Raw genomic sequence first — 24,231 nt, forward strand, 5'->3', positions numbered from 1 at the left:
GCCCATTACTGATGACGCTAGGCTGTTTTACAATATCAGTGTCCTTTAGAAAGAAAACATCTCCTTGTTGCCCTTTCACAACAGAACATCGACAAAGTATGCATAACAGTAGGCTATGTGCCGTGAGCAGCACTGGATATGACATCAGATCCCTGAAATGTCTCTGTAAGCAAATTTATGCTGAGTCCACATCAACAAGTGTGTAATGTGGTAAGAGAGAAGCGTGTAAGCAAGCATACACAGCGTGGGGATGAGATTCACAGAGGCTCCTGAGGGAAATCAGGATAAAATGGTAGATGTGCTTGGATAGCACATTTCATATTTTCAGGGGAAACAGATTCTAGGCTCAGCTGACTCTTCTACCCAATACTTAGGAGAGGGATTATATAAAAATGGGAACAGAGTATGAGAAAGACATTGTCTGGATTGTAAATGTCTGCTGTAGTCCACTAACCATCATGCTGCATGTCGCCGACTGCTCAACAGTGCAATCGTAGTGTAGGTTTACAGTATATTGGAATCACATTTTCCCCGTGCAATTTGATCTTCAAAGTCAAAATTACAAGCCTTAAGTAAACCTAAATAGAAGTCATTAAACATTAAGTGATAGCATTTCCCATTACATTGCAAAACAAAAAGACCACGTTCATTATTATTATGATTATGATTGTGATTATTATTATGATTATTATTATTATGCTTTCAGGCAACGCCCACAGCCGGCAAGTCCGTGACGTAGGCGTACGACGTATGTTGTCAAAAGAAAAAAGATGGCGTCTGTGTCAGAAATGTACGATGTGGGCTGGGAAGGTAAGAAAAAATATAAAATAGATTCTTCTCAAGCGTCATAGAGACATGTATTCCTCCCTCTGTATGCATTTTTCTTGTTATCCGTGCAAGACTGTGTGGGAGAGTCGTCGCTGTCCCAGGTTGAAAATACAAACTAACAAGTCAACGTGTAGTGCTTAGCTAATGCTAGGTAGCATTCTCGGATAACTTATCGGGTTCATCCGCACAGTAGATCCATATCAGTTTTATAGCCGTCATTTTAAGGTCGTTGTCGATGGTGTTAAAGTTGGGTTTAATGTAGGGCAGAACGGTGTGTCTGTCGGTCTTCAGATAATCCCCCGAATGACAGTAGCGTGCTAGCCACTCATGATGGTATCGGCTAACGTTAGCTATAGCTACGTCTTAGTAGATATCTGGTTCTGCTAAAATAAATAAAATACGGCGATAACAGAAATAATGTTAGAGCTATTTTTGTGCACTGGCGAGTATAGCAGTAACACAAACATACTGATAGTGGGTAGAGGTTCTGCTTATTTCTCTGATCATCGGGATAAAAAGTTAATGCCTTCATTCATACTCCTTGGGTGATCCAGTGGCCCCCGCAACTTAAGATCCATCATCCACATCAGTTCAGATGATGATAAATCAGTGTTAACGTTACTGCACATTACACTGACTCCTCACGTTTGTCTGTCGTATATCCCAAACCACGTATTGCACAGTCCCAGTGTGTTGATACAGATTGAAACCGTCTTTTTGGTTTAACATTTTTGCCCACAGAGATGAGAGACAAACTGCGTAAATGGCGAGAAGATAACTGCAGAAACAGTGAACAAATAGTGGATGTTGGTGAAGAGCTCATCAGCGAACATGCATCAAAACTGGGAGATGACAGTAAGTGTATCAAGACAAAATACATTAGTGTATAATTAGAAATCATTTCAGGGAAATTTTTAGTAAGCGTACACACTAAGGACTTGGCCAACATAGTATGTGTATGCATTGTTTTTTGTCAGATGGATTATTAGAAAGGAGGCAAGTCTACAAATTAAGAATGTGTCTTAATACACCAGCCTCTAATTTTATAATATTAAAACAGGTAAATGTAAATTTACTTTAGAAGAGGAAATTGCAGATTTTATGACAAACTCATGTTCATTGTGTTTTTACCAAAACAGTATTGTTTTGGTAAAAACACAATGAACTGCTTGTCACCATTAACTTGGATCAGTGTCCAAACAGAATCTAAGCTTTCCTGTGATGTGGAAAACACACACAGACAGACTCATGGTTGAGAAGCCAAACCCAGAAATGAAACAGATAATTAGGAGATTTGGAAGGAAAAGGTAGTATGTTTAACAGATGAATGGAAACAGGTTAATATTTTTCATTTATCTTGGCTTGGTGACGGGATGAGTAGACAGCTTCTCAAAAGATAAGTATATTATTAATTAAAGCAGAAAATAACTGTGAAATATGATTACATTTCAGAAATACAATAAGCAGGGATATAGTTGACAAATGCCGTGGTGATGTATTGTTGGCATTACTGTTGCCTAGTAATGCACCTAGTACAGTATACTGTTGTTTTCCTCAGATTTTATTTTCAAAGCAGCAGTGAGTTTTACCTACCATAAACATATCAAAGGTCATGGTTTCCTCTATAACATTGCTGTCCTGCTGCATTTCCCCATAAAACTCTCCCTTTTCCCCAGTCATTATGATTCATACACTCCTTGAAAGAGTCGAATAAACACTTAACATGCCATGGTTTTATTGAAACCAGCTCTTAAATTGGCTGTGAAATGAGATGGCAATTATCAGAACAAGAGTTGGCATCATTAAAGTCAAGAAAAACTAAAGACATTTGTTTGTTTTGGCATAACCTGCCAGTTTTTGGGTGGAGTTGGGTTTTATTTTTCTTTTCAATTAACAAGGGGTGTTCATTTGGCTGAACATGTTCAGTTTGCCTGTCAAAGCTGTCTGTCGAACATGTTTTATTAATTCCATTAATTGGCCTCTGTAGCCAGGCTATTAGTCAGTATGTTATAATGTTATAGTTGACTAAATGAAAAAGTATCTGAACAAACATTTCATTTTTTGTAGCTAGCCACTAAGTGACATATGTTAAAAGAATGGTTATGTTGCTAATGATAGTGCTGAACATGCTTTGCTCTACAAGTATACTTTATAAATATAACAGTGCTGGTGTCTAATATTAATACAACTGATGATATGGCCCGCTACAACCACTCTACAACAACATGTACTTGTGAGTATCACTGTATTATATCAAAATAGCAAGACAGTGACTTAATCAGACCCATTTTTATTTAGAATATAAGCTACAGAGAAGCACAAAATGACTGTTGTTAGAGCCCTCAGGATGACTCTGGGTATTAAAGATGTAACCACCTTCCAAAAGTAATTCACTGTAAAGTTAAACATTCATTCAGATTTTCCTTGGTGGTGAAAAGTGTCATGGTATTTAGAACCGTTGTATAAACATATCGCTAATGCTTTAACATCACTTATCACATTAATTTTATATTGTGTTTGTGTTGAAACTGTTACATACATATTTTTTATTTTTAGTGTTAACACAGTGTTGCTAACCCAATCACATTTAGCTGTTAAAACTTGTTCTGGCATGTGAACTACAGTAACTGTCAACACAGTCACGCTACCCAGAAAGGGGGATGAGAGAGCAACATTAGCTCAGCTACTTTCACAAAGCATCATCTTTAATAATGTTAGCAATTTTGCTGCTGTTGTTTCATTTTGTTTTACTAAAAAATTTAGTTCAGGTATCATTTACCCCCTCAGCTTATGCCCTGATTCTTTTCCTCTGGATCCATTGAAGAGCCTATGTCTCCTCCATACTAGTACAGCATTAGAGGAAGACATCTAATGAGGAAAGTTCATCATGGGTGGAGGTGGAGGGTAATTTTCAGATAGTTCAACTTTGGTTTGAAGTTGAGAGGTGATCATAACAAATCTAACAACTTATTTTCCCTAATACTGTTACAGTTAATTTCCTTAAATGTAACATTATTACTGAAATTGAGTTAGTTATTTATTACCCATTCACTGCTGGCAAATAAATAACATGACTGTAAAGCACACAAGGGCGTTCCATGTTTCATAGTGTTCTTGCACTTATGATTGTTATTATAGCAGTGCTGGCCAAGTTTTAGATTAATGTATGGTTTTTAACAAGTAATATTAGCGTTACTATATTCCATGCAGAAAATAGTGCAGTAAATCTAGCATTACATGTTAAATGAAATGGGAAAGTTCTTTGAATGAACTCTTAAGCTGTTGATTCACATCGTGAAAGCTTGTTTGCGCGCATAAAAAAACATGATGTGCATCTGCTGGGGACAGGCTCTAAGTTTCTACGTCAAGTGTACAGTTCAATATATCACTTTTTCATGTTACACCAGACAGTGGAATGGAAAGGGCGTTAACACAGTCTTCTTTGTCTGTGTCTCTTCTGCCCAGTATGGATTATTTATGAGCAGGTGATGATCGCAGCGCTGGACTGCAGTCGGGATGACTTGGCTCTGGTAAGTTTTTACCGCGCTTCCTCACACACCCAAGAGCTTCAAAAGCAATCGTTCACTCTCTCACAGCCATTCCTATTTTGCAGCACCCGCTCTGCCAAATGCGAAAATCTGATTTTTATTTGGCCAAATGGTATTACTCTGTCTGTACTTTGGAAAAACAATTTGCTGAGAGTTGGAATTAGAGGGTGTAGCAAATGAGAGGAGAAGCATGCTTCAAGTGTTAGCTGAACTTGGCCATCATTTATGGAGTTCAACTGCTTTTTCCCTCAGGATTTATTTGCCATCCTAAAGCTTAATGTGATGTTTCTGAGTTCACGTTCTGAAATATTCATAGCTCTGAAAATGGTCAAATTTGCATGGGATAAAAAAAGACAAGAGGACATAGTCATTGAAATGGTTCATCTCTAATCAGTATGGAAGTGACGACTCCTTTGGCAAAAAGAATGACTCATTGAGTACAGAGAAGGCAGAACTCAGTCATTAGAAATAGTTGTCTGTTGGCTATCCTTTCAGCCCTGCTGCCAGACTTTAAAAAAAGCAAGGGGACCAGACCTCAGCTGATGGATAGCACAAACCATTCAGATCACACTGCAGACTTTTCCATCTCATTCAGGATAATGCTGAATGTGATTACAACCATTCCTCACCTCTTTCACTATTGTGTGATCAAACAAATTCAATTTCTTTAGAGAGGAGGAAGGAAAAAAAGGCAGAGTGTCCTCATTCTCATTTTATCACAGCAAACATGGTTGCCCAAATGGGTAACATAGAAATAACAGATTTTTACATCTAAGACTGTGAGGCTGGCCTTTTGACTGTCTGTTTTTGTATCACTGTATTAGGTTTGTTTAGCTGAAACATAAGAAAAATCTGACATTTTCAAGACAGGTGGTTTGTGTTGGAAAATGGTGATTATCTCTAGAAGTAAGTGTGTGAGAGCAAGAGTGTAACATAAAGTTTAGTTACAGCCAACTATAATTGCTCTCTCTCCCTCTGCCCACATCCTTACAGACCTGTCTACAGGAACTGAGGAAGCAGTTTCCAGATAGCCACAGAGTGAAGCGATTATCGGGCATGAGGCTGGAAGCTTTGGAAAGGTAAGCATCGGGGTACCAAAGGCACGAGAGAGAGAGAGAGAGAGAAAAAAAGGGGAAAAAAGCCTCACTGTTAGGCATGGTACTTTGGGAGAGTTGGGGTCAAGAAACTGTTAGCAGGTCCTAAGTGGCACAATGGTCTGGGTGTGTATAAGTATAGCATGTGTGTGGGGTAGAGCGTATTTATGTTGGATCATCCAGCATTTAAGAAGAGGGGAGCGGAGAGAGGAAAGGTTCAGCACTGGGTAGTCCTGTGGCCCTTTAGCCTGAGTTAAGGATTCCCGGGAAGGAAGTGGTCGGTTCCCACTGTTATTCTGGGGGTCCCTCAATCTTCTCTGGTTTCTATTCCTTCGTTGTTTCCTTATTTTGTTACTCCTCGTGTATTTTCTCCCCCCCCCCTCCTTATTTTCATGCCTTTCTGTCCTGTTTGGTCTTCGTGCAGGGACTATGTCTTGGCCTTGTAAATATTGACATGTCACCATAATCCCAACTTTACCCCCCCCACCCCTTTCCCTCTTCCTCCTCCCTCAATGATGTGTTTTATTTTTGAATCTGCAGTTTATAAAAAAAGTAAGCAGAATGGAGAGCGTGAGCAAGAAAGATAAACAGGGGGTATTTTAGTCTTTACTGAGCTGAAGTAAGGGTAATTCAATCTGTTTACTACCTCACTCACATTCCCCACCCGGATCACCATTGCTGGTTTATCGGTTATGTCAGAGTTTATGTGATAATTGAGAGTGATTGCTTCGGCACTGTCAGATTAAATAAACGGCACACTGGGATCTAATTGGCAGCAGACAGAGCTACACTTGAATGACACAGCTTCAAACAGCAAGGCCCTTCCCCTTCACACATGCACGCACACACACATACACTTGGTTCCTAAATAAATAAAGCAAATCAAAGTGGCTCGTGAGTGGTTGCCTGGTGCCATCTGAAATCTCCCAAAGTGTGGCTGAGTAATAAAGTGAATGTGAGGGAAGCAGCACGGCTGGAAGTGGGGCTGCTCAGTGCTAATGGAAACCAGAGTTGCTTCTGTCTGTTGCAGGCTGTGGGCGGGACGGTTTATGATCACTGAACCCCGCCTTTGGCTGCTAAAACGTCAGCGTTGCAGATTGCCCCAAAAATCGAAAAATTATCCTTCAGTGCCTGATTTGACATGACAAGTGAAGTGCACATGCCTCCTATTCCCAGATTTCTTTACCGTATGATTTGATATTTACAGCTCATAAATTTACCCTTTAAACGGAATCATATGGGCCCAGTCCAACAGTTTGAGCTCGGCTGTGTTGGATATTGTTGCTTATCAGGTTCATATGTGTGTATTGTCGTATCATGTACGGGCCAAGAGGCGGACAACTGAACCAACAACTTAGCTGCGGATCTGGACAGATGTGAAAGGAGCAATTTGATTTTGTTTAAAGGTGAATCAAAGTGGATCCAATCAAATGAAAATACAGTCTTCAAAACAGTGCGCTCTGTTTGTATTGATTTCATGACTCACTGTGAAGTGATATAAGCTTCTCACAGTGTTGGCGGTGTGACCAGCAACCTAAACTTAAGTGAGTGTTTATTTCTTCCTTTAGATCACCACTGATTTCTGTACAGCCTCACTATAATCATAGGAACCTGCCACGCTGTATACAGAAACTCGATTACCTTGAACTCTGCTTGATTTCCCCGCCACCTAATTTTATCTGACTGAGGACTGGGATCAGTTAAAAAAACAAGTGTGTTCTTTTCTCTCTCTCGCTGAAGGTACGACGAGGCCAACAAGCACTATGATGCCATTCTTCAAGATGACCCCACCAACACGGTAAGACTGAGGAGTAAGGGGAAGAAAGGGAAAAAATCCCTCTGCTTAGCATTCTACTTTGCTTCAGTTTGTGGTCTCAGCTTTTTGGAGGGCTTTAAATCTGCCGAAGCACTTTGGTGTTAGCGGTGTGAGTTTGCTAAGTTAAACTCCCCTTGGCCTCTCTGACCTCAACCACAGTGCTGATCAGCCTATCACCCACACAACTGAAAAGTGTTTAAGGAAGGGGGTTGTGGGGTTGGGGGTGATTCATGTTCTTAGTCAGTGGCAGACATGTTTGGTGGAAGTAAAGCATAAATAAGGGTCTGGCCTTTGAAGTTAGTGATTTACTGGATCTTTCAGACCACCACCCTGGGTGACCAGGACTGAGGTCCTGTCCTACCTTCTCCATCGTCGTCTGCTGGCTTCAGGTGCAAATTCTGCCGTGTGTTAGGCTGATGAACCTTAACTTCTCTGAAGCTCTGTCCTTGCTATCTTCTCTTCTCAATTTACTATTCATCACTGTGAAATGACTTGCAGAAGCATGTCTAGCCAGTGCTATGCCAATCCCACACCACCAACTCAAAACATAATGTACCTGCTGTTAATTGTTTCCATAAGCACATGTGGCCATGCAAGAAAATAAATCTTTTAAAGGGTTTTCAAAAGAAACCATGACCTTATTTATTTTGGCTGTACCCCTCCCCCTCACCCCAAAGATGTTCAACAAGTTTCCTTTACCATGCTGACATATGGATTGCTTTATATGTATTAAACATTTTCTTTCAGCTTGCAGTGTGCTCAAGACACAGCGTAGACACTTCTGCCTTGGATGCCATGTAGAAATTCTTCTCATTAGCTGTCTATTTTAAACACATAGAAGGCTGACTGAAAAAAATAATCAGTACCTTGTTCTGATGCATCCACCCTCCCTGCATGCTCTCACTGTGGCATAGAGGAACAGCTTCGTCTTAATGTTGCCTTGTGAATAGCCACAGCTGCTGCATCCCATCATGCTCTGGCTCACTCCCACCTTCACTTTGTTAAGACCATCTTTGTTTATTTTACCCTTTTGTTGCTGTTGGAAGTTTGCAAGTCGGATTGGCAAGTCGGCCTTTGAAACAAGGGACAGGACTATTTTAATGGGCTGGTCGCTCAGTTCTGTGAAGGGATATACTTATTTAAGTTTTCACAACAAAACTGTGCATCAGTTGTGAAGGTGTTAGTTCTAAACCTTTAATTTTCAAGGGCTGAATTAAAATTAGTTTTTTATTATTTTTGATTTCTTCCAGAAAGTATGTACATTTCCAGTGATGCTGACGCTGCCTAAAACCAATGCCATACAACAACAAAATGACTACTAATCAACATAATTCCTCAGAATTTCTCAGTCTCATGGCGTACACATCTCTGGCGACAGTAAAAACAGCAGTGACTTGCAAAAACATTTGTGTTTAGTGATAGTCTGCTCTCCTAAATTATGCTGGAGGGTTGTTCCATGCCATGTCTGACAAGAAAATAACATTTGGATGGTTGCAGTGAATAATCTACAAAGATTTTGTCCCACTCATGCTGTCCAAGACAAGATTGAAGTAGAAGCCACAAATCACGTTATTTTCTTGTAACACTATCATTTTCATATACAAAATGGGCGTTGCTCTGGCAAATTTATGTTTAAGTAATTGACGTAATCTGCAACAAATTGCTTTGCATTCATCCACTGTTTTGACAATGGGAGTTGTAATTTCAGTGAGTCCCAGGGCACCTCCCTGACACGGCACAGATCTACAGGGGATTCCAGGGACATCCTCGGAAAGGGAATGGTCGGTTTCCTGGTTTCTGAATGCTGGATATTGCCACCCTAGCGAGCGTAGGTTGTCAGTCAAACCTGGGGCCGGGAATGGAACAAAACAGACAAATAGGTTCTCTGTCCCTGGGATGGTAACCTTGAACCTTTTTCCCACAATCCTTGTCCTGAATGACTTGGGTGTAGTGGCAGAGGGTGGAGCAGCGATATGATGACATCCTTTAGGTCACCTGTTTTACAGTGAGGACTATCTCCTCCCTGCATGTTCTCCAACATGCTCTTAAGAAACGGGCAAGGGATGGGCCTGAGAAATGGCGGAAAATTGGCGACCACAGGGAAGACTTGCGAGGCATCCCAGCATGCGAAGCAGAGATTGGAAACTGAGCTGTTGTAATTACAGGCTGTGGAATAGATGTGGTACCCATTAACCAAAATTGTTGAATCAACAAAAATTGCTCAAGGTTTTTTTGCCATGGCGGTGTCCAAAAAATGTTTCAAACTCTTAGCCCTTCCATTGCTTGCTATGTTCCAATACCTACAGCAATGATCTGGCAAAATTCTTGTCTGCGTGCGTAAATGCATTTTTTCCACCTTTTCATTTCTACTGGTGAGTATTTTAGATTATGCTGTCCCCACAACATTTGCATACAAGGATGTACCAATTCATTACTTATTTGACATCAAATGGACTAAATGATTGTGTTAATATCGAATTCCAACGCTCTCATTTTACCCTAAATTGTTCAATATAAAAAGCTAGTATTTCTTAAATAAGCCGCTGAGGTCACATGGACGACTCCTGAGGTTGACCCACAATCATATGCAATTACAGTTTTCATTGTAGAACAAGATTATGTTTGTGTGGGTCAAGTTATTTGAAATTCAAAGCCTCAATTCAGAATTTTTTGACCACATAAATGCAAAGTATATTCATGAAAAGTTTGACTTACAAGAAAAAAGATGTTTGTAATGGATCATAATTGAAAATGTATGCCTACATTGCTGCAGTGTGCAGATGTAAACAAACATTCAGCACCATACAATATATTTTTCTGGAGTAGACCGTGGCTCTTTCTCTTTCCCTCTTTCTTTACTCTACCTTCCTGTCTCAGGTATGTAGAGTGTGCTAGGTGTGCCACCCTTGTTGTGATGTTTCTTATTATAAAAGAAGGTTGCGGTAGGTCGGAGCAAAGAGCCAGGGGTGATGTAAATAATCCAGTCCTCACTCCTAAGGTCTCCTCAGAGCACTAATTAAAAAAGAATCACGACAACAGAGGGATCAGACCCACTGCCAGGTTTTTCTGGATCATTAGTTAGAGAAAGGAGGAGAGAGAGGAGTGGTTTGGAATTGCCTCTCGTTTAATAAAGTGCTGTGTGACTCTCTGGGCTACCAACTTCCATATGTTCCTTTGAGCCCCAAGTGGTTCTTTATCTGGGAAAGAAAAAAAAAGCTGGGAGAGAAGAGAAGTGGGTGTGGTGATGGCGGGAGTGCACAAGTGCAAAAATCCACATTCACCATCACTGTAGTGTTTGTTTTATTTTTTTCTGCTTCCCCTTTTTTGGTATTGGATGAGGAAAGATCCCACATGCTTGTAATTTAGTTTGAAGTGTGTATAAATTCCTGAATCTCACATAGCATCAAGCTCTGGTGAAATGTGCTGGATACAAAATGGTGTGATTTTTGTTTTATAGTCAGAGGACATAAAAGAGGAAATAATGGGTTGACCCTTTATTGCCCCTTGTTGCTTGATAACTTCATAACAAATTTTAATCATTTTCTCTCAAGTTGCCTTCAGGCCACCGTGAGACTGAAAAATACACTTCTTCAGATCTGCATAGTGTGTATGGGAATAAGATACATTGTGCTGTGGATGGAAATCATTGCTGTTGATGTTAGAATCTTTGTCGATGCTCTTCTGTTTTTTAACTAAGAGGTAAATATATTGCTTGTCAGTTGAGGCTGCTGTGTCTCAGCAGGTCCCTGTCTCAGCTTGATGGATAAGTGGATTTCTTATGATGGAAGTGTCAGAGGAGGCCCAAATTTACAGCCCCCGAGACATGACTCATACACAGCCCTCACTAGCTTTGGTTATGAGTATGGAAGAGGAAGCCCCACTCAATCAAGTGCCAGTCCATAAATAAAATAGGCTGTGGCAGGGTAGTGCACTTCTAATGGAGTGGCAGCCTCCTGTTAAGGTTTTCACTTACTACCAAAAGAGGGAGGAGGATTGGGGTGGGGGTGGGGGGTGGGGTGAGTAGAACATTTGGAAAAGTCAGAGCAGCAGGAGTAATACTTTCTAATTCAGATTGATGAGAATCTAATCCACCTTAAGGTCACTTCAACATCAAAACGAAGCGGAAAGCAATTTTCAGCTGATGTCAGTTGGGCTGGTGCAGTGCGAGATGCGTGCCGTGCCGGCAGGAAGACAGGCATTGGGGTTTGGGGGAGTGTGCCATTTTCCCCACTTGGTTAGGGGATGACTCACCACTTTATCTCAGCCACTGAGCTCATTCCAACTCCCAAACATTGACTCATAATGTGTGTGTCCATCTCCTGTTGGACATGGCCACAAACTATCTCCATTTATTTCTTGGTAGGCTAAGATTCTTTTAGATTTTGAAGTAATAGTACAAATGCACAAAGTTATCGGTGTGTTTTGTCCTTTTATTTCCAAAACTGTTGTTGTAATGCACTGAAGTGCCCATTTATCTTACATATTATTATAAGATGAATTTGATTCATTTGGTCTCATAGGGCTTGGGGCAGGATTGTGGTACACGGAAAATACACTAATGTAGACACTTAAACTTGCAACTATTGCACTCACTCATCCTCTAACCCCTCCTTCAGACAAACACTCGAGGAGCTGAGTTCCTAATCCTGTTTACTCTCTGCTCTACAGGCAGCAAGGAAGCGTAAGATCTCCATACTGAAGGCCCAGGGGAAGAGTGCTGAAGCCATCCGGGAGCTCAACGAGTATCTGGAGCAGTGAGTGTTTCTATGAGATGGGGATAGGGTCAGGCACCCCCTCCTCTCAAACTCCCCCGGCTTTTATTTTAATTAAAAACGGAGTCTGCTTTCAATTGAACTGGCACAAATTATGCATAAAATGCTAGAAACTTATTTCCCCTACCTCAAAAGTTGGATGAATATCATTATTGGTATTTTAATATTTTAATGTTTTTGAAAATACTTTAATGACTTGACTTTTGGTACTATTTTTGAGGAAGAGAATTTATTGTCATTTGTGTTTACAGATTTGTTGGGGACCAAGAAGCGTGGCATGAGTTGTCAGAGCTCTACATCAACGAACATGAGTAAACACTTTTTTATACAACATAACATATCTTAAAATCTGTTAGGCTATGATGAATGATGAATAGCATTGAATTTCTTAATGGCACAGAACACAACGTTATTCATCACCATAAACAAAGGCCAGCGAATATAATATTTAAAGTTGCATTAAAATGCTATCAGGCTTTAAAACTATTGAAAAACATTTTTTTTGAAAAGTTGAGTCATCTCTTTGTATGAATGGATGCATTCAAGAAGGTCAGATTACCTTCATTATCTACTTTCCTGTCTGTTCACTTCCTTGGAGTACAGATTTGAACCAACCGCTCACACTCTTTCTGGTAATGCTGTGACCCATCTTTGCAATTACATCCCATTTTGGTAAACTTTACACCAAAGAATAAGCTTTCTCTTTTATTGCAAGGATTATCCAATAAATAATCAGCTCTGGGCAGCATTGCTTTTTAATCAGGAACTTTAACAAACTAAGCAAAAAAAGAGAGAAATGGTAAATATCTCTATAGGGTGCACCAGAAAATGTGTGTGAAATGGTTAGGAAATACAGGAAATGAGAGATATTTTAAGCCTGTACAATAGTGTGTTAAATCTCTACACTCCCTTTATTTGAATAGTTCAGCCAAAAAAGAAATACAAATACTTTTCCTTATATCAGTTGGTCTCGCTTCACCAGAATTGATGAGTTTGTTCATCATAAAGGCAAAAAGATAAAACAAAAATAAACAGAGGATACTGTAGAGGATGTTCAAGGCGAATATGCTGTGTATCTCTGTGAGTCAGGTTGTTGTTTTAATGTGAACTATTCCTTTAATGACAGATGTTGATCATATAAAAGTTACTTTAGAAACAAGCAAAAAGTTTCCAGCAAGGTGGCCATATGTTTGTGGTGTATCTGTCACCTTAACAGAGCTTCACTTCATGCTGATGGCTTGATCTCTAGATTGCTGTTGGATGGCCACAATAGAAGGTGGTGAGATGCCTAACCCAGCCAGGGGTCTGAATGGAGCCCTGTCCATGTTTGTCACATAAGAGTAGTTTAATAGGATTTCAGTCTTAAGTCTCCTCTCCTGTGTATGAGAGCAGAAAAGACTCTCTGGCCTCCCACTGATATCTCAGTTGCTAAGGAGAATTGCCAGACAGACAAGAGCATTGTAAGAAAAAATAATTTTGTTTGTGTCACCTTTTATCCCTCCTTAATTGTCTGGGGCTCAGAAGTTGCTGAAGCGGTGTCTGTAGTTCAACTATGGTTTTGAATATGTGTGTGTGTGTGTGCGCGCGCGCTGACCATGGTTGCTCGGTTGCTCCGGTACGAAGGCAGTGGCAGCAGGAATGTGTAGCATGGTGAGAAGGCTACTTATTGGATATTTCATGCTTTTGTCTGGGAGGCTTTATTGCTGTAGTAGTCAGAGGAAATCCAAGGGTGAGCGGATTATCTCCCAGCTTATCCCAACACTTCTAATATCGCACCATTCACTCCCACAGCCCCTTATCTACAGGCGTGTCAATTTCTTTTCTTTGTTTTCTTTATTTTGGGTTACAAACTCCCTGTTTCCCCTCCTCCTCCTCTTCCGGATAGCCTGGCATTATCGCCACTCTTTTCCAGAGGGAGGCAGAGAGAGAGAACACTTGCTGTGAAATTCCCAGGAGAAGGTGGTGGCACTTCTCTTTCCCCCACAGCCAGAGAAAACAGAGGCTGATGGAGAAGCGAGCAAGAGAAATAAACTCTCCTCCCCTCACTGCACAACACCCTGGGAGCTAAAAATAAACAAAGCTGTGTGTGTCTGCACAGCCATTGTTAGGGTTGCAGCAGGCATCAGTGTTAACACATTAAAAATGTAATTAATAGCCTCTGAGTTGACACTGTTAAAACAATCCTAATGCCAACAGTGTTTAGACTGGAGATTATTTTGTCTGTTTGCAAGTATTGCATGGAGCCACTGGCGGAATCTGCTGTTGGCTCTCATTCTGACCCAGCTTAGGAGACTGTTCAACAAAATTGGACTGGTCATCCAAAATTACAGGATAAATAGTAATAATTTTTTCAAACATACTTTAGACAGTCTGAATCCATTTTTGTCTTATACGCAGTCAGAATGTGGTATTGAAATGGGGGAAAGCCACTGCTGATGGTTTTACTAACCTCCAAAAGAAACAAATACGATTCTTACAGTCTCGCACATTATGGTGGCTACAACCTTACTCAAGCGCTGTGGTAAAGAGTGAGCTCAGGAGCAGCCGTGGAGAGTAGCTCGGTCATGGCGGGGTAAGATGGCTTGGAGGAAGAGCAGAAGAGGTAAGGGTCTGGCTCTGGTACAAGATTCTGGTTGATGGCTGATGGAGCGGGCTCTGTTGCAGGCCACGGCCACTGCACGAGCACATCTGAAAGTCTTTATAGAGAGGAAGTGGTAATTGTAAGCAGCCCCCAACCATCCAAGCTCTCTGATCTCCCCCTCTACTCAACCCCTTCCCCCTGTTTATTTCTTTCTTTCTCTGTCCGCACCTTCCTTTCCCCTCCTATGCTGTTAATCTTTCAGCTAGTTACCAAGGCGGACTTTAAATAGACTGATAGGTTCTTCATGTTGTGGCAGGCAGCATTTTCATCATTTGGTTCCCGCAAAAACTTTGCAACGTAGCATGTCCCTCATTTCTCACAAGCAGTGAAAGAAATTCCTGTTTTTAGAAGCCTGTTGACGTAAGCAGGGGTTTTGTGGTCCTTCTTTTAACTGATAAGGTTTGTTCAGAAACATGTAAACTCTCAAGAAAGCTTGGCTACAAAAAATATCTTTCAGTTAGTTTGAATGTGTTGATAGACAGCCAGTGTAGCCTCCTCTTGTTTGTGGGTCTGCTTCTGCCTTAGTCTGTGTGTGTTGGCTTCTGTTTTGTTAGGTGTATAGACATTTTATGGCTTTGTGTTCCAATGATATACTGATCTTAGTTCGTCTTGGCCTGGTACAGTGAAGGGAAAACTGTGTATTAGAAGTGGAGGGGCAGCAGATTAGTGTGAGGTCAACAGCTCAGCAGTCTGCTGCTGAGAAGTGATCTCATCTGAGTATAGGCACAGTGTGCCAGCTTTTACTGTAGTGCTGACCTCAGGAAGGTAGTTAACTACACATTAAAGGCTGAAAAAACACACAGACGGACAAGATTGATCCTCAGTGTCCCCAAAGGAGGGAGAATCACCACACTAGATAGGCTTTTACCTTTGCCAGCTGTCTGGACTGAGTAATCTTTACTGTAAGCCTTTAAATAAACTTTATGTCATGTGGTAGATCTTTACAGATCTCTGCAACATAGGCCATAAGTCTGTCGCATGTAAACTGACCCGTACCCCATGCAGTTTTCAATTAAAATTTATACCTGTAAATTTATTGGGCATAGATGTTGTGCTTCACAGTTGAGCAAGCTGAAGGATGACACATCCACAGCTCTATCAATCGGCTTAGTGTTTCCCTTGTCATTTCCACAGCTATGGAAAAGCCGCGTTTTGTCTGGAGGAGCTGATGATGACCAATCCTCACAATCACTTGTACTGTGAGCAGTACGCTGAGGTAGGTACTCGCCTGGATGTCCGTCATCAAGCATGGGGGCAAACTGTGGAATAAATGTTAGCTCTCTGTGAATGGTGCCTCTCTCTGTAACACACAGAGACACCGACACACACTTAACGTCATTGGGAATATAACCTCATGAAAGAAGATGTGTTTACATGGGGTTGTCATGTATTGCTTATTCAGATGTCATGCTGTCATTGCTTGAACTGCCCTTTAGCACAGCTTATTGGCCGTGTTTAATGCCTCCTCACGCAGGTGAAGTACACTCAGGGGGGGCTGGAAAACTTGGAGCTGTCCAGGAAGTATTTTGCCCAGGCGCTGAGGCTGAACAACCGAAACATGAGGGCATTGTTTGGTCTGTACATGGTGAGTACTGCTTTGCATGGAGAGAAAGGGGGATAGAGAGGGAGAGAGAGAAAGAGAAAACAAAAACAGTAGAACCTTTTTTGTAACCCTGTGGTTTGTCAAGGTTGAGGCTGGCCACTGAGTATGTCAAGTAAGACTGTGTGTGTATCTGTGTGTGTTTGGGGAGAGTGAAGAAGGGGCTCTCAGACAGGTCAGCTCGCTGCTGACTCAGGCGGTGAACTCCAGCATCGGAAAAGTCTGCCCCTCTGGAGCTTTTTATTTTAGTAATAATACCCCTTTGGTGAGACCTTCTTTATGTTTATGACTTAAATAAATAAAGAACGCACTGAGTAAAAAAGAGAAAAGCACAAGAGAGAGAGAGCAGTACAACTGCTGTAAGCATTTTGTCACTGGCAAATTATCCAACCAGGTGCCAGTTTGATTGTATTCTTGGCCGAACAGCCCTTTTCATCTACATATTTGTTTAAACAGGATGTTGTCTGCTAGCACCAATGCATCATATGTAAGTGAGACCTGACATAAAAACACAAACAAAGCAGTGCAGGGAATAAAAGGTAGAAAGGGGAAGCAGGTCCAACACAGAGAACCCCAGTGTTTTCCTCTATACTGCACTGGGATTCCTCAGGTAGTCCAAACACCTCATAGCAGTCCATACCCTCTGAAACCACTCAGAGGTGTAGGCTGAGTACAGGAGGAGCAGGGCAGGGTCAAAGCAAAATATTCACTTCTGTTAAGTCTCACACTCATCTGGAGACAAAGCAGGCCTTGTACGGCTTCCTGACAGGTCATCTACTGACACTAGACTCTTTAATGGATACTTCAGATGGGAGTTTATTCTTTATCAGTCACAGATCTGACTGAAGAATGTGTTTTGCAGATTGTCAGCTCGTCTCGGTGGTCCAGATCTTGACAGGTGCAAGAGGTTCAGTGAAAGGGCATGTAACTTTCACCATCTCACACCATCTGAGTCAGTTCCACAGAAGACCCGGTAGCACTGACCACAGTTGGGTTGTGGGTTAGTTACTCACAACACTTGCGTGGGGATTCCCCTGCATAATGGTGCTCACTGTTATTTGGGGATAGCCTTGTCTGGGTTGACATCATCTAAATTGAGGTTTTCTCTCGAGTTAAAAAAATAGAAATAAAGAAAATGCTTACTAAAAAATACAGAAGCCAAACCATTTTATAGAAAAAACGGGGCCAGGTTGATTGGTGTGTAGTTAAAGTTTCAGCACACTGGTAGGGAGGGCTTTGAAGTGCAGGCAGGGTAAGCCCTCTGGGGTTTGCTGTGTGGAGATGATGGCAGGAACATGGGAAAGACATGGGATTTGTGGTTCGGAGGGGAGCTGTCGGGGCAGGCAGAGACCGTGATTCACACGGCGCTCCTCGCTGCACGCCGGGTTTTCCTTTTTTGAAGGCATACAAGGTCCTTTCATCACCAGGAATCGATGGTGTTGGAGAAATTAGGCCCCGTTAAGTGACAATTTACGTATGAAGCATTAAAACACTCACTTTTTCCCCCTATAAATGATTTCTCCTGTGTCATCAGGCCAAGGTCTGTTTTTTCTCTTCATTCTGCCACAGTGACTGGTGTAGTGGTAGATGGTAAGAGTGGTTGCACATTCATCTCAATTACACTTTTATTGCTGTTTCACCAAGTTTTGATATAAGAACACCCCTTCCCCTCTTCTCTCCTTTTGCCTCTTCCTCCCATTTTCTGTTTTTCCTCTAGTCTGCAAGTCACATTGCTGCCAGTCCTAAAGTTAGTGCCAAGGTGAAGAAGGACAATATGAAGTACGCTGCTTGGGCTGCCACTCAAATAAATAAAGCCTATAAGGTGAGTTACATATAGATGTTCATTACACTTGATATAAGAGCATCTAGCTTTATTATGTATTTTATTCTTGCCTCCATAGTGTCTGTCTTCTACTGAGAAACATCCTTATACTTTTTTCCCACATCACCCTTCATTTCAGCAGACTCTGAAAACCACCAATCATAATGTCTCATGAACCTTCTGTTGTGTTTTATCTTTCATGGGTTATTTGCACACAATATCCAGACATTCAGAAATCCCCCTCATTTGCATAGTATGCGAAAAGCATTCACCACCACCAAATGACCCCTGAATGCACAGCAATCCTGAAGGATGCCTTAGACTCGCAGTGTTGTAATAACAACCCTTTTGTCTTTCACTGTGTCTGGGTACATTTACTGTTAATGTGTTGACTTAAGGCCACAATGTCTGCTAAGACTTTATCCCACACTCCGACTTCACAGATGAGCTTCTCTCAGAGCCAGAAGCCGATTCTCAGAGGACAACAATCACGTTAGACTGTAGCGGAGTGTTGTCTAGTTCAGTGGTTGTCAAAGTGAAGTTCAGTGACCCTCAGGCTGATCTGAGCCTAGGAGGTCTCAAGCAAAGTCATGAGCCTAATTATAGACTTAGGTTTTGCAACATTTTCTTAACTAGTTATCATTAAATATTACATATTCACTATTACTAACAATTTCAAATATCTTCCCATATCAGCGTCCCTGAAATTAAACCTTATTACCAGGGGTTAAAGAACCTATTAGTGTCCACTTAAGGATACTTGAAAAGAGAAGCTTCAAGACCCTTGAGATATGTATTTTGTCCCTGACCTGTTGCCATAGAGAGAGAAAGAAAGTTAGCTGAAAAAGACAGATAGAGGATGAAAGTATACGTGTGCCCACATATTAGTATTTGCACATGCATGCAAAGTAAAGAGGGGAAAAAGTGAGGAGCTGCTCAGATGGTATCACTAAAATGGTTTATGCCGTTGTCATGGCAACCTAAGTATTAAAGCATATTTAAAAGGAATCTTATTTGCCATACAGCCCATATGTGTTGCTTATTTGGGCATCGACAGTTAAACATGTAATAAGCGGTTCCTTGCTCAGCATGTGTGGGTCCTGTTGAGAGAGAGGCTCCCTGCTGAGCCTCTAAAGACCTCGTCTCACCACATTCGGCTCTCCTTGCCTTATAGACACATTACACATGTCGAGCGCATAGACAAGTTTGAGAGCTCTGTTGGAAAAAGTGTGCATGTGAGTAACGTCACAGTGAATGGCTGTTCTCTTTTGTAGCTCTTGTAGAAGTGTCATTTAAGAACTTTAAGCTTCAGCTTATTTCTTTAGGTTTGAGTTAAAGTGGAATGAACCGTCATGACTGAAGAGGTGCAGCTTATTTTGTTCAGGCCTATGCAAACAGAGATAGATCTTTTTAATAAGTAGAAAAATGCGAAGGTGGTTTTGGTCTGCAATATTAGTCAATCAAATGTCTCCATTCCACAATACCCATCACTTTGATCGGTGTGCTTGCTGACCTTACCTCGCTGTCTTAGGAAGTCTTTGATCCCAGCAGGGGACAAGATGGATATCTCAGAGTGTGAACTTTTAATCATAAGTCAAGGGCTTAAAAGAGGGAGAGGGACAAAGTGTGAAAAATGAAAATCATACATGGAAACTTGGCAGTGTCCAAATATCTGAAAAACACAAGTGAAGGGCCTGAGGAATCAGGCTAGGACAGGACAGCTGAAGTTGAGTAGAAGGGCAAGTTGAAAGGGCTGCCAGCCAGATAACACCCTAACCAAATTTTCTGTGGACATATTACACCAAATTTTAAATTTGACTTTATTATGAATTCATCATTGCCAATTGCTAGGATAAGTAAGTGCAGTAAGTGCATCAGACAAGCCTGAAAACAGGCTTATTAGAAAATTATACTGCTACTACTTTACAGGGATTAGACAGAAGCATAGCCAGAAGTGTAGCACATGCTCTCCCTGCTTAAATATTTGTTTTATTGCCAGGGAGGTGTGGGAGAGGGTTTACCCACAGACAGGGAACATATACCTGAGTTGGTGATGTTGGCTGTAATTTATTAAATATATAGCTATTTGCTACCCACATACTATCTAACAGATGTCTTTAACAGTCCAATTGCTAATGGCTCAAAGGGTATAGATTTCAGTTGTCAATTTACACTATGAAATGATTTTATAGAAAAATGTTTTAACCTTTTTTCCTATTTCACTACTTAATCATGTTTTTTTCTACAGCCTTAAGTAGATTAACCAGATTGAGGTTAAATTTAAATCAGTGTCAGGGAAGCCAGTGTGCATCATTGTGATAGATAGGCTGTGCTCTAGTGGCCCAGAGGAAAATAGTTTTGGCTGAGTTGTTCTGATGACAGACTGAAATACTTCAGCCACTCTTAGAGATCAGTGGACAAAACGTTTTCTGTAAAGTGTTAAGAAGTTAGACTGTAGTTTTGATCCCCTGGTGATGATAATTAGACACCTCAGACAGTCACACCTTTGTCCTCCAGGGAATGTGAGTGAGATTCATCCTTCCCCTCTGCCTCAGCCCTAGTCTACAACCTCTTGTATTTGTTTAACTTGCCTGGTAATAGTGGGGTTGTACTGGGATTTCCACTGAACTGTGTGTGTGTAGGTACAGTATGTTAATGCAAGCCTGGCACCATACACATGTGCACTTGTAGGTGTGTGTGTGTGTGTGTGTGCACGTGTGTTTTTTGGGTTGCTGTGTGAGACATGTTAAATGACAAGGTGTAAGGTTGCCTCCTTTGTTTTTTTGCTCCCCTCCTCCAGTTAAATGACTTCTGAGATCTTTTAAAAGGGAGCGGCAGTGTGGGCCTCTGTCAGACAGCTGCAGGCTGCTGTGTGCTTGTGCTGGCTGATTGATGGCCCCTTTAAAGCGTTGCTCGTGTCAGTCGTCCACTTTTATTAGACCCTGGTACCTGGTGATCGTCATACCTCAGTGTGAGAAAAAGGTGGGCAGGTGAGTGCAAGTGGAAGCAGACGTCAGTGAGAGGTCACAACTGACTGGGGCAAAAAAAAAAAAGAAAAAAGTAATTACCTTGGTGGGGTCGGCTGACATGTAAAAAACCAGGAGATGTGTGGGTTTAGGTGCAGGGGGCTTTAAAGCCGCCTTACATGGCCTGCCCTCCTGCCCTAACTCTCTAAACAGATTCTCTGATTAGCTCCTTTGTCACGGACCACAGGCTCCCACTGCGTCATGACTCTATTATCATCTCTAAATAGATGTGGAGCTGTCTGGTCTGCTCCTACTGTTGTAGAGCAGGGCAGGAGTTAATGTGGTGGTCTCACCTCAGGCTGAACAGATAATTGACTACCGGGCCCAGGGTAATGGCGCATTAGGCAGCAAGGCAATGAAATGCACTGATCATTATAGCTACCCCACCACACACACACACCCTAAATCTAGAAGAATGAGTCACCATTGGAAATTACGTAGCCAATTGCACACCTTAGCCAACTCTCTAAGTTGAAGTTTGGCAAAAGAGAAAGGAAAAAAGGTTTGCCATGGAAATGGAGTATAGGCTAGGTTTAGGCTACAGTTAGTTCCTGTTTGTAGAAGCCTGGGCAGGACCAAAGGTTGAATGAATAAATGTGTCACAGCATTAAAATCAATGCTTTATAATGAATGTAGGATGGAGATATGGCTGTTTGGCTGTTATATTCCACAAACAGAATATGGAGTGTATGTGGTTTTTAAAAAAGCACAAGATGCCACCACTTGTGTGAACACGACTTTGTGTGTTTAAGTATTGAAAATATTGTGTTTTAGAGTATGTGTATGTGTGTGTGTGTGTGTGTGTGTGTTTGTTTCTGTTTCTGTCTGATCAAGTGTGCACACCCTCTCCAGGGGCTCATCTCTCACCTTTGAGGACATGCAGAATGTTCTCTGTTGACCAGAGGCAGTATTGCCATGTGGTTGAAACAGTATCCCCTGCTTCTGTTTGACTCTGGATAATGGTGTTTTCATAATGATTTAATTGGAAGCACCATGCAGTGCTGTTGCCTCCTGCTTATCCTTTGCTGTTCTGTTGTGTTGTAGTTGTTGATGACACATCTTCATATGCTGCAACTTCCTGTCTGTCTAAACAGCAAACACTTCTTGCGACTTTACTTACAGAGGTTTCAAATTGCATGTGGTCTATCAGTGTTTACTGCTATCTGCCATAGTGTCTTTTTTGATTCTGCCACTAGTAGACTCCAAAGTTTGTGTTCCATGCTGATTAGCAGATGTTAGCATGTTAACACGCTGGAGATGGTAGACATATAGCGTGTTTGCATTGTCATTGAGCTTGTTAGTCTTCTGACATTAACACTGCTGTGTATAAGTACAGCCTTGCAGAGCTGCTAACATGACTGTAGACTAGCTGTTTTAATGTACTCTTAAATGTAGCTTTAACTTCCATCTCACTGTACAGACTATGGCTTGCAGTGACTACACTGAAAAATTAATCATTTGATGGAACTCATATAACGTAACTAACTCAGCTGTTTGATACACCTTTCTGTGTAGTATTCTTTTGGAGAGATTTCATAAAGATTTATGTTGGTCTACAAATGTGGGTGAGATGAGGTTAATTTGACTGACCCTTTATTATATCCCTGGTCCCCTGCCCAAGGTTGAGGAAGTTGTGTTTCTCTTTGGTATGTTTTGAGGGGATGCCTCGTCTGTTGCAAAGTTTAATTGGGTAGAAAAAGTGTGTGTATGTATGTGCATGCATGAGTAATGTTGTACGTGTTTGTGGATTATAATTTGCTGCATTTCCTGTGAAAGCCTGTGGACACAGTGTTAAAATTGGAGTGCAGTGTTATGTACTCCTGCACCAGAGGGTATGGAAGTGGACTAATGTGGGCATCCTTTCTCTGAGCGCGCGCACAGAAAAATGGCACTTATGCAACAGTTTAGGAAAAACCCTCAAATTAGAGGTATTATTTTACTTTGCATGACTTGTTTACCCATTCTTTCTAATGACCGTTGTTGTCTCTCGGATCATCGTTGCTTCTGGGACGTGGATGTTTTGTCTGTGGAGCGCAGTATAGGGTGGATGAGATTATCAGTGCCTCCATGAGGCTGTTTTCAAGTGTGTTTGACTCTCCATAACTTTAGTTGGCAGAGAGACCTAATGAGCTGATGTTCTCTTTTCCTCTCCCCTGCTCTCTTTCTCTCTCTCTCTCTCCGTCTCTGCCTTTCACCTTCCTTCTCTGACATGCAGCTGGCCGGTCGTGGGAACAAGGAGAACAAATGCTCAATGAAAGCCGTGGAGGAGATGCTGGAGTCCATGCAGATCACCATGTCCTAGGTGCCCTCGTCCGTGTCTTCCCTCCTCCCCTCTGTTCACACACAGCCACTCGGAGCAACATGGCAGCTCAATAGCCTTGCAATGTGACCAGAACCAGATCTTAAACCTTTTTTTTTTTTTTTTTTTACTTTATCCCTTCAAGTTTGGTTATGTAATTGACTGAACTTAACATGGACAATGGAAGATGTTTCTTCCCCTCAAGTGCCCCACCCATCTAGTATCTACAACAGCAAAATCCAAGGACTTCAACTAATGTAAACAAGTTCTACATAGTATTAATCCAGCTCTGATTTTCCTCAGACTGGACTATACTATTGTTTAAGTTTCACCTTGAACTGATATCACTAATTACCACATCAAGGCTATAACCATGTGACCAGGAAAGATGACAAGCTGTACACTAACTGCTATTTATAAAGACAGCGTGGAGATCCCACCTGTCTGCACTGAGGTCCTTTATTGTGTCCATTCTACCTGTAAATGTAACATCTTTAATAAAAATGCTTTTTTTTTTTCTTTTGACAAATTTATCAAAATGTCTTAATAAAAGTAGGACTGATTGTCGAGTTGAAAATACATTTTCTTCATGAGTGTTTGTAGCCACGAAGGAACAGTTGGTGGGTTGTTTTTATGGATTTCTGTGTATCTTAACAGTCACGTCAACACAGGCAGTGACACTTATTGACACATTTGAACCTGCTATAACCATCCTGGAGAGGGATAAGAGACATTTGTCATTATGAAGGCAGCAGTGGCAACAACAGGGGCCTCTTCTTTCCCAG

At 41.4% G+C, this 24,231-nt stretch overlaps 1 protein-coding gene across 1 annotated transcript; it reads left to right on the forward strand.

Moving 5' to 3' along the window:
* Positions 1-723: 723 nt before the first annotated feature.
* Positions 724-24,025, forward strand: emc2 (ER membrane protein complex subunit 2). Its single transcript, XM_018683179.2, has 11 exons — positions 724-810; positions 1,570-1,683; positions 4,294-4,358; positions 5,370-5,455; positions 7,211-7,268; positions 11,955-12,040; positions 12,310-12,369; positions 15,834-15,915; positions 16,174-16,284; positions 18,017-18,121; positions 23,363-24,025. The coding sequence occupies exons 1-11, from the start codon at positions 771-773 to the stop codon at positions 23,447-23,449; spliced, it is 894 nt and encodes a 297-aa protein (XP_018538695.1). The 5' UTR covers positions 724-770; the 3' UTR covers positions 23,450-24,025.
* The last annotated feature ends 206 nt before the right edge of the window (positions 24,026-24,231 follow it).

The sequence above is a fragment of the Lates calcarifer genome, linkage group LG15 (genome assembly GCF_001640805.2).
Source record: "Lates calcarifer isolate ASB-BC8 linkage group LG15, TLL_Latcal_v3, whole genome shotgun sequence".
Classification (NCBI taxonomy): Eukaryota; Metazoa; Chordata; class Actinopteri; family Centropomidae; genus Lates; species Lates calcarifer.

Excerpts from the sequence above, each read along its gene's own strand:
- emc2 (XM_018683179.2), top strand. The coding sequence starts at position 771 with ATGGCGTCTGTGTCAGAAATGTACGATGTGGGCTGGGAAG. Across the intron at positions 16,285-18,016 it reads CATTGTTTGGTCTGTACATG|TCTGCAAGTCACATTGCTGC; the intron begins GTGAGTACTGCT and ends TTTTTCCTCTAG. Across the intron at positions 18,122-23,362 it reads AAATAAATAAAGCCTATAAG|CTGGCCGGTCGTGGGAACAA; the intron begins GTGAGTTACATA and ends TCTGACATGCAG.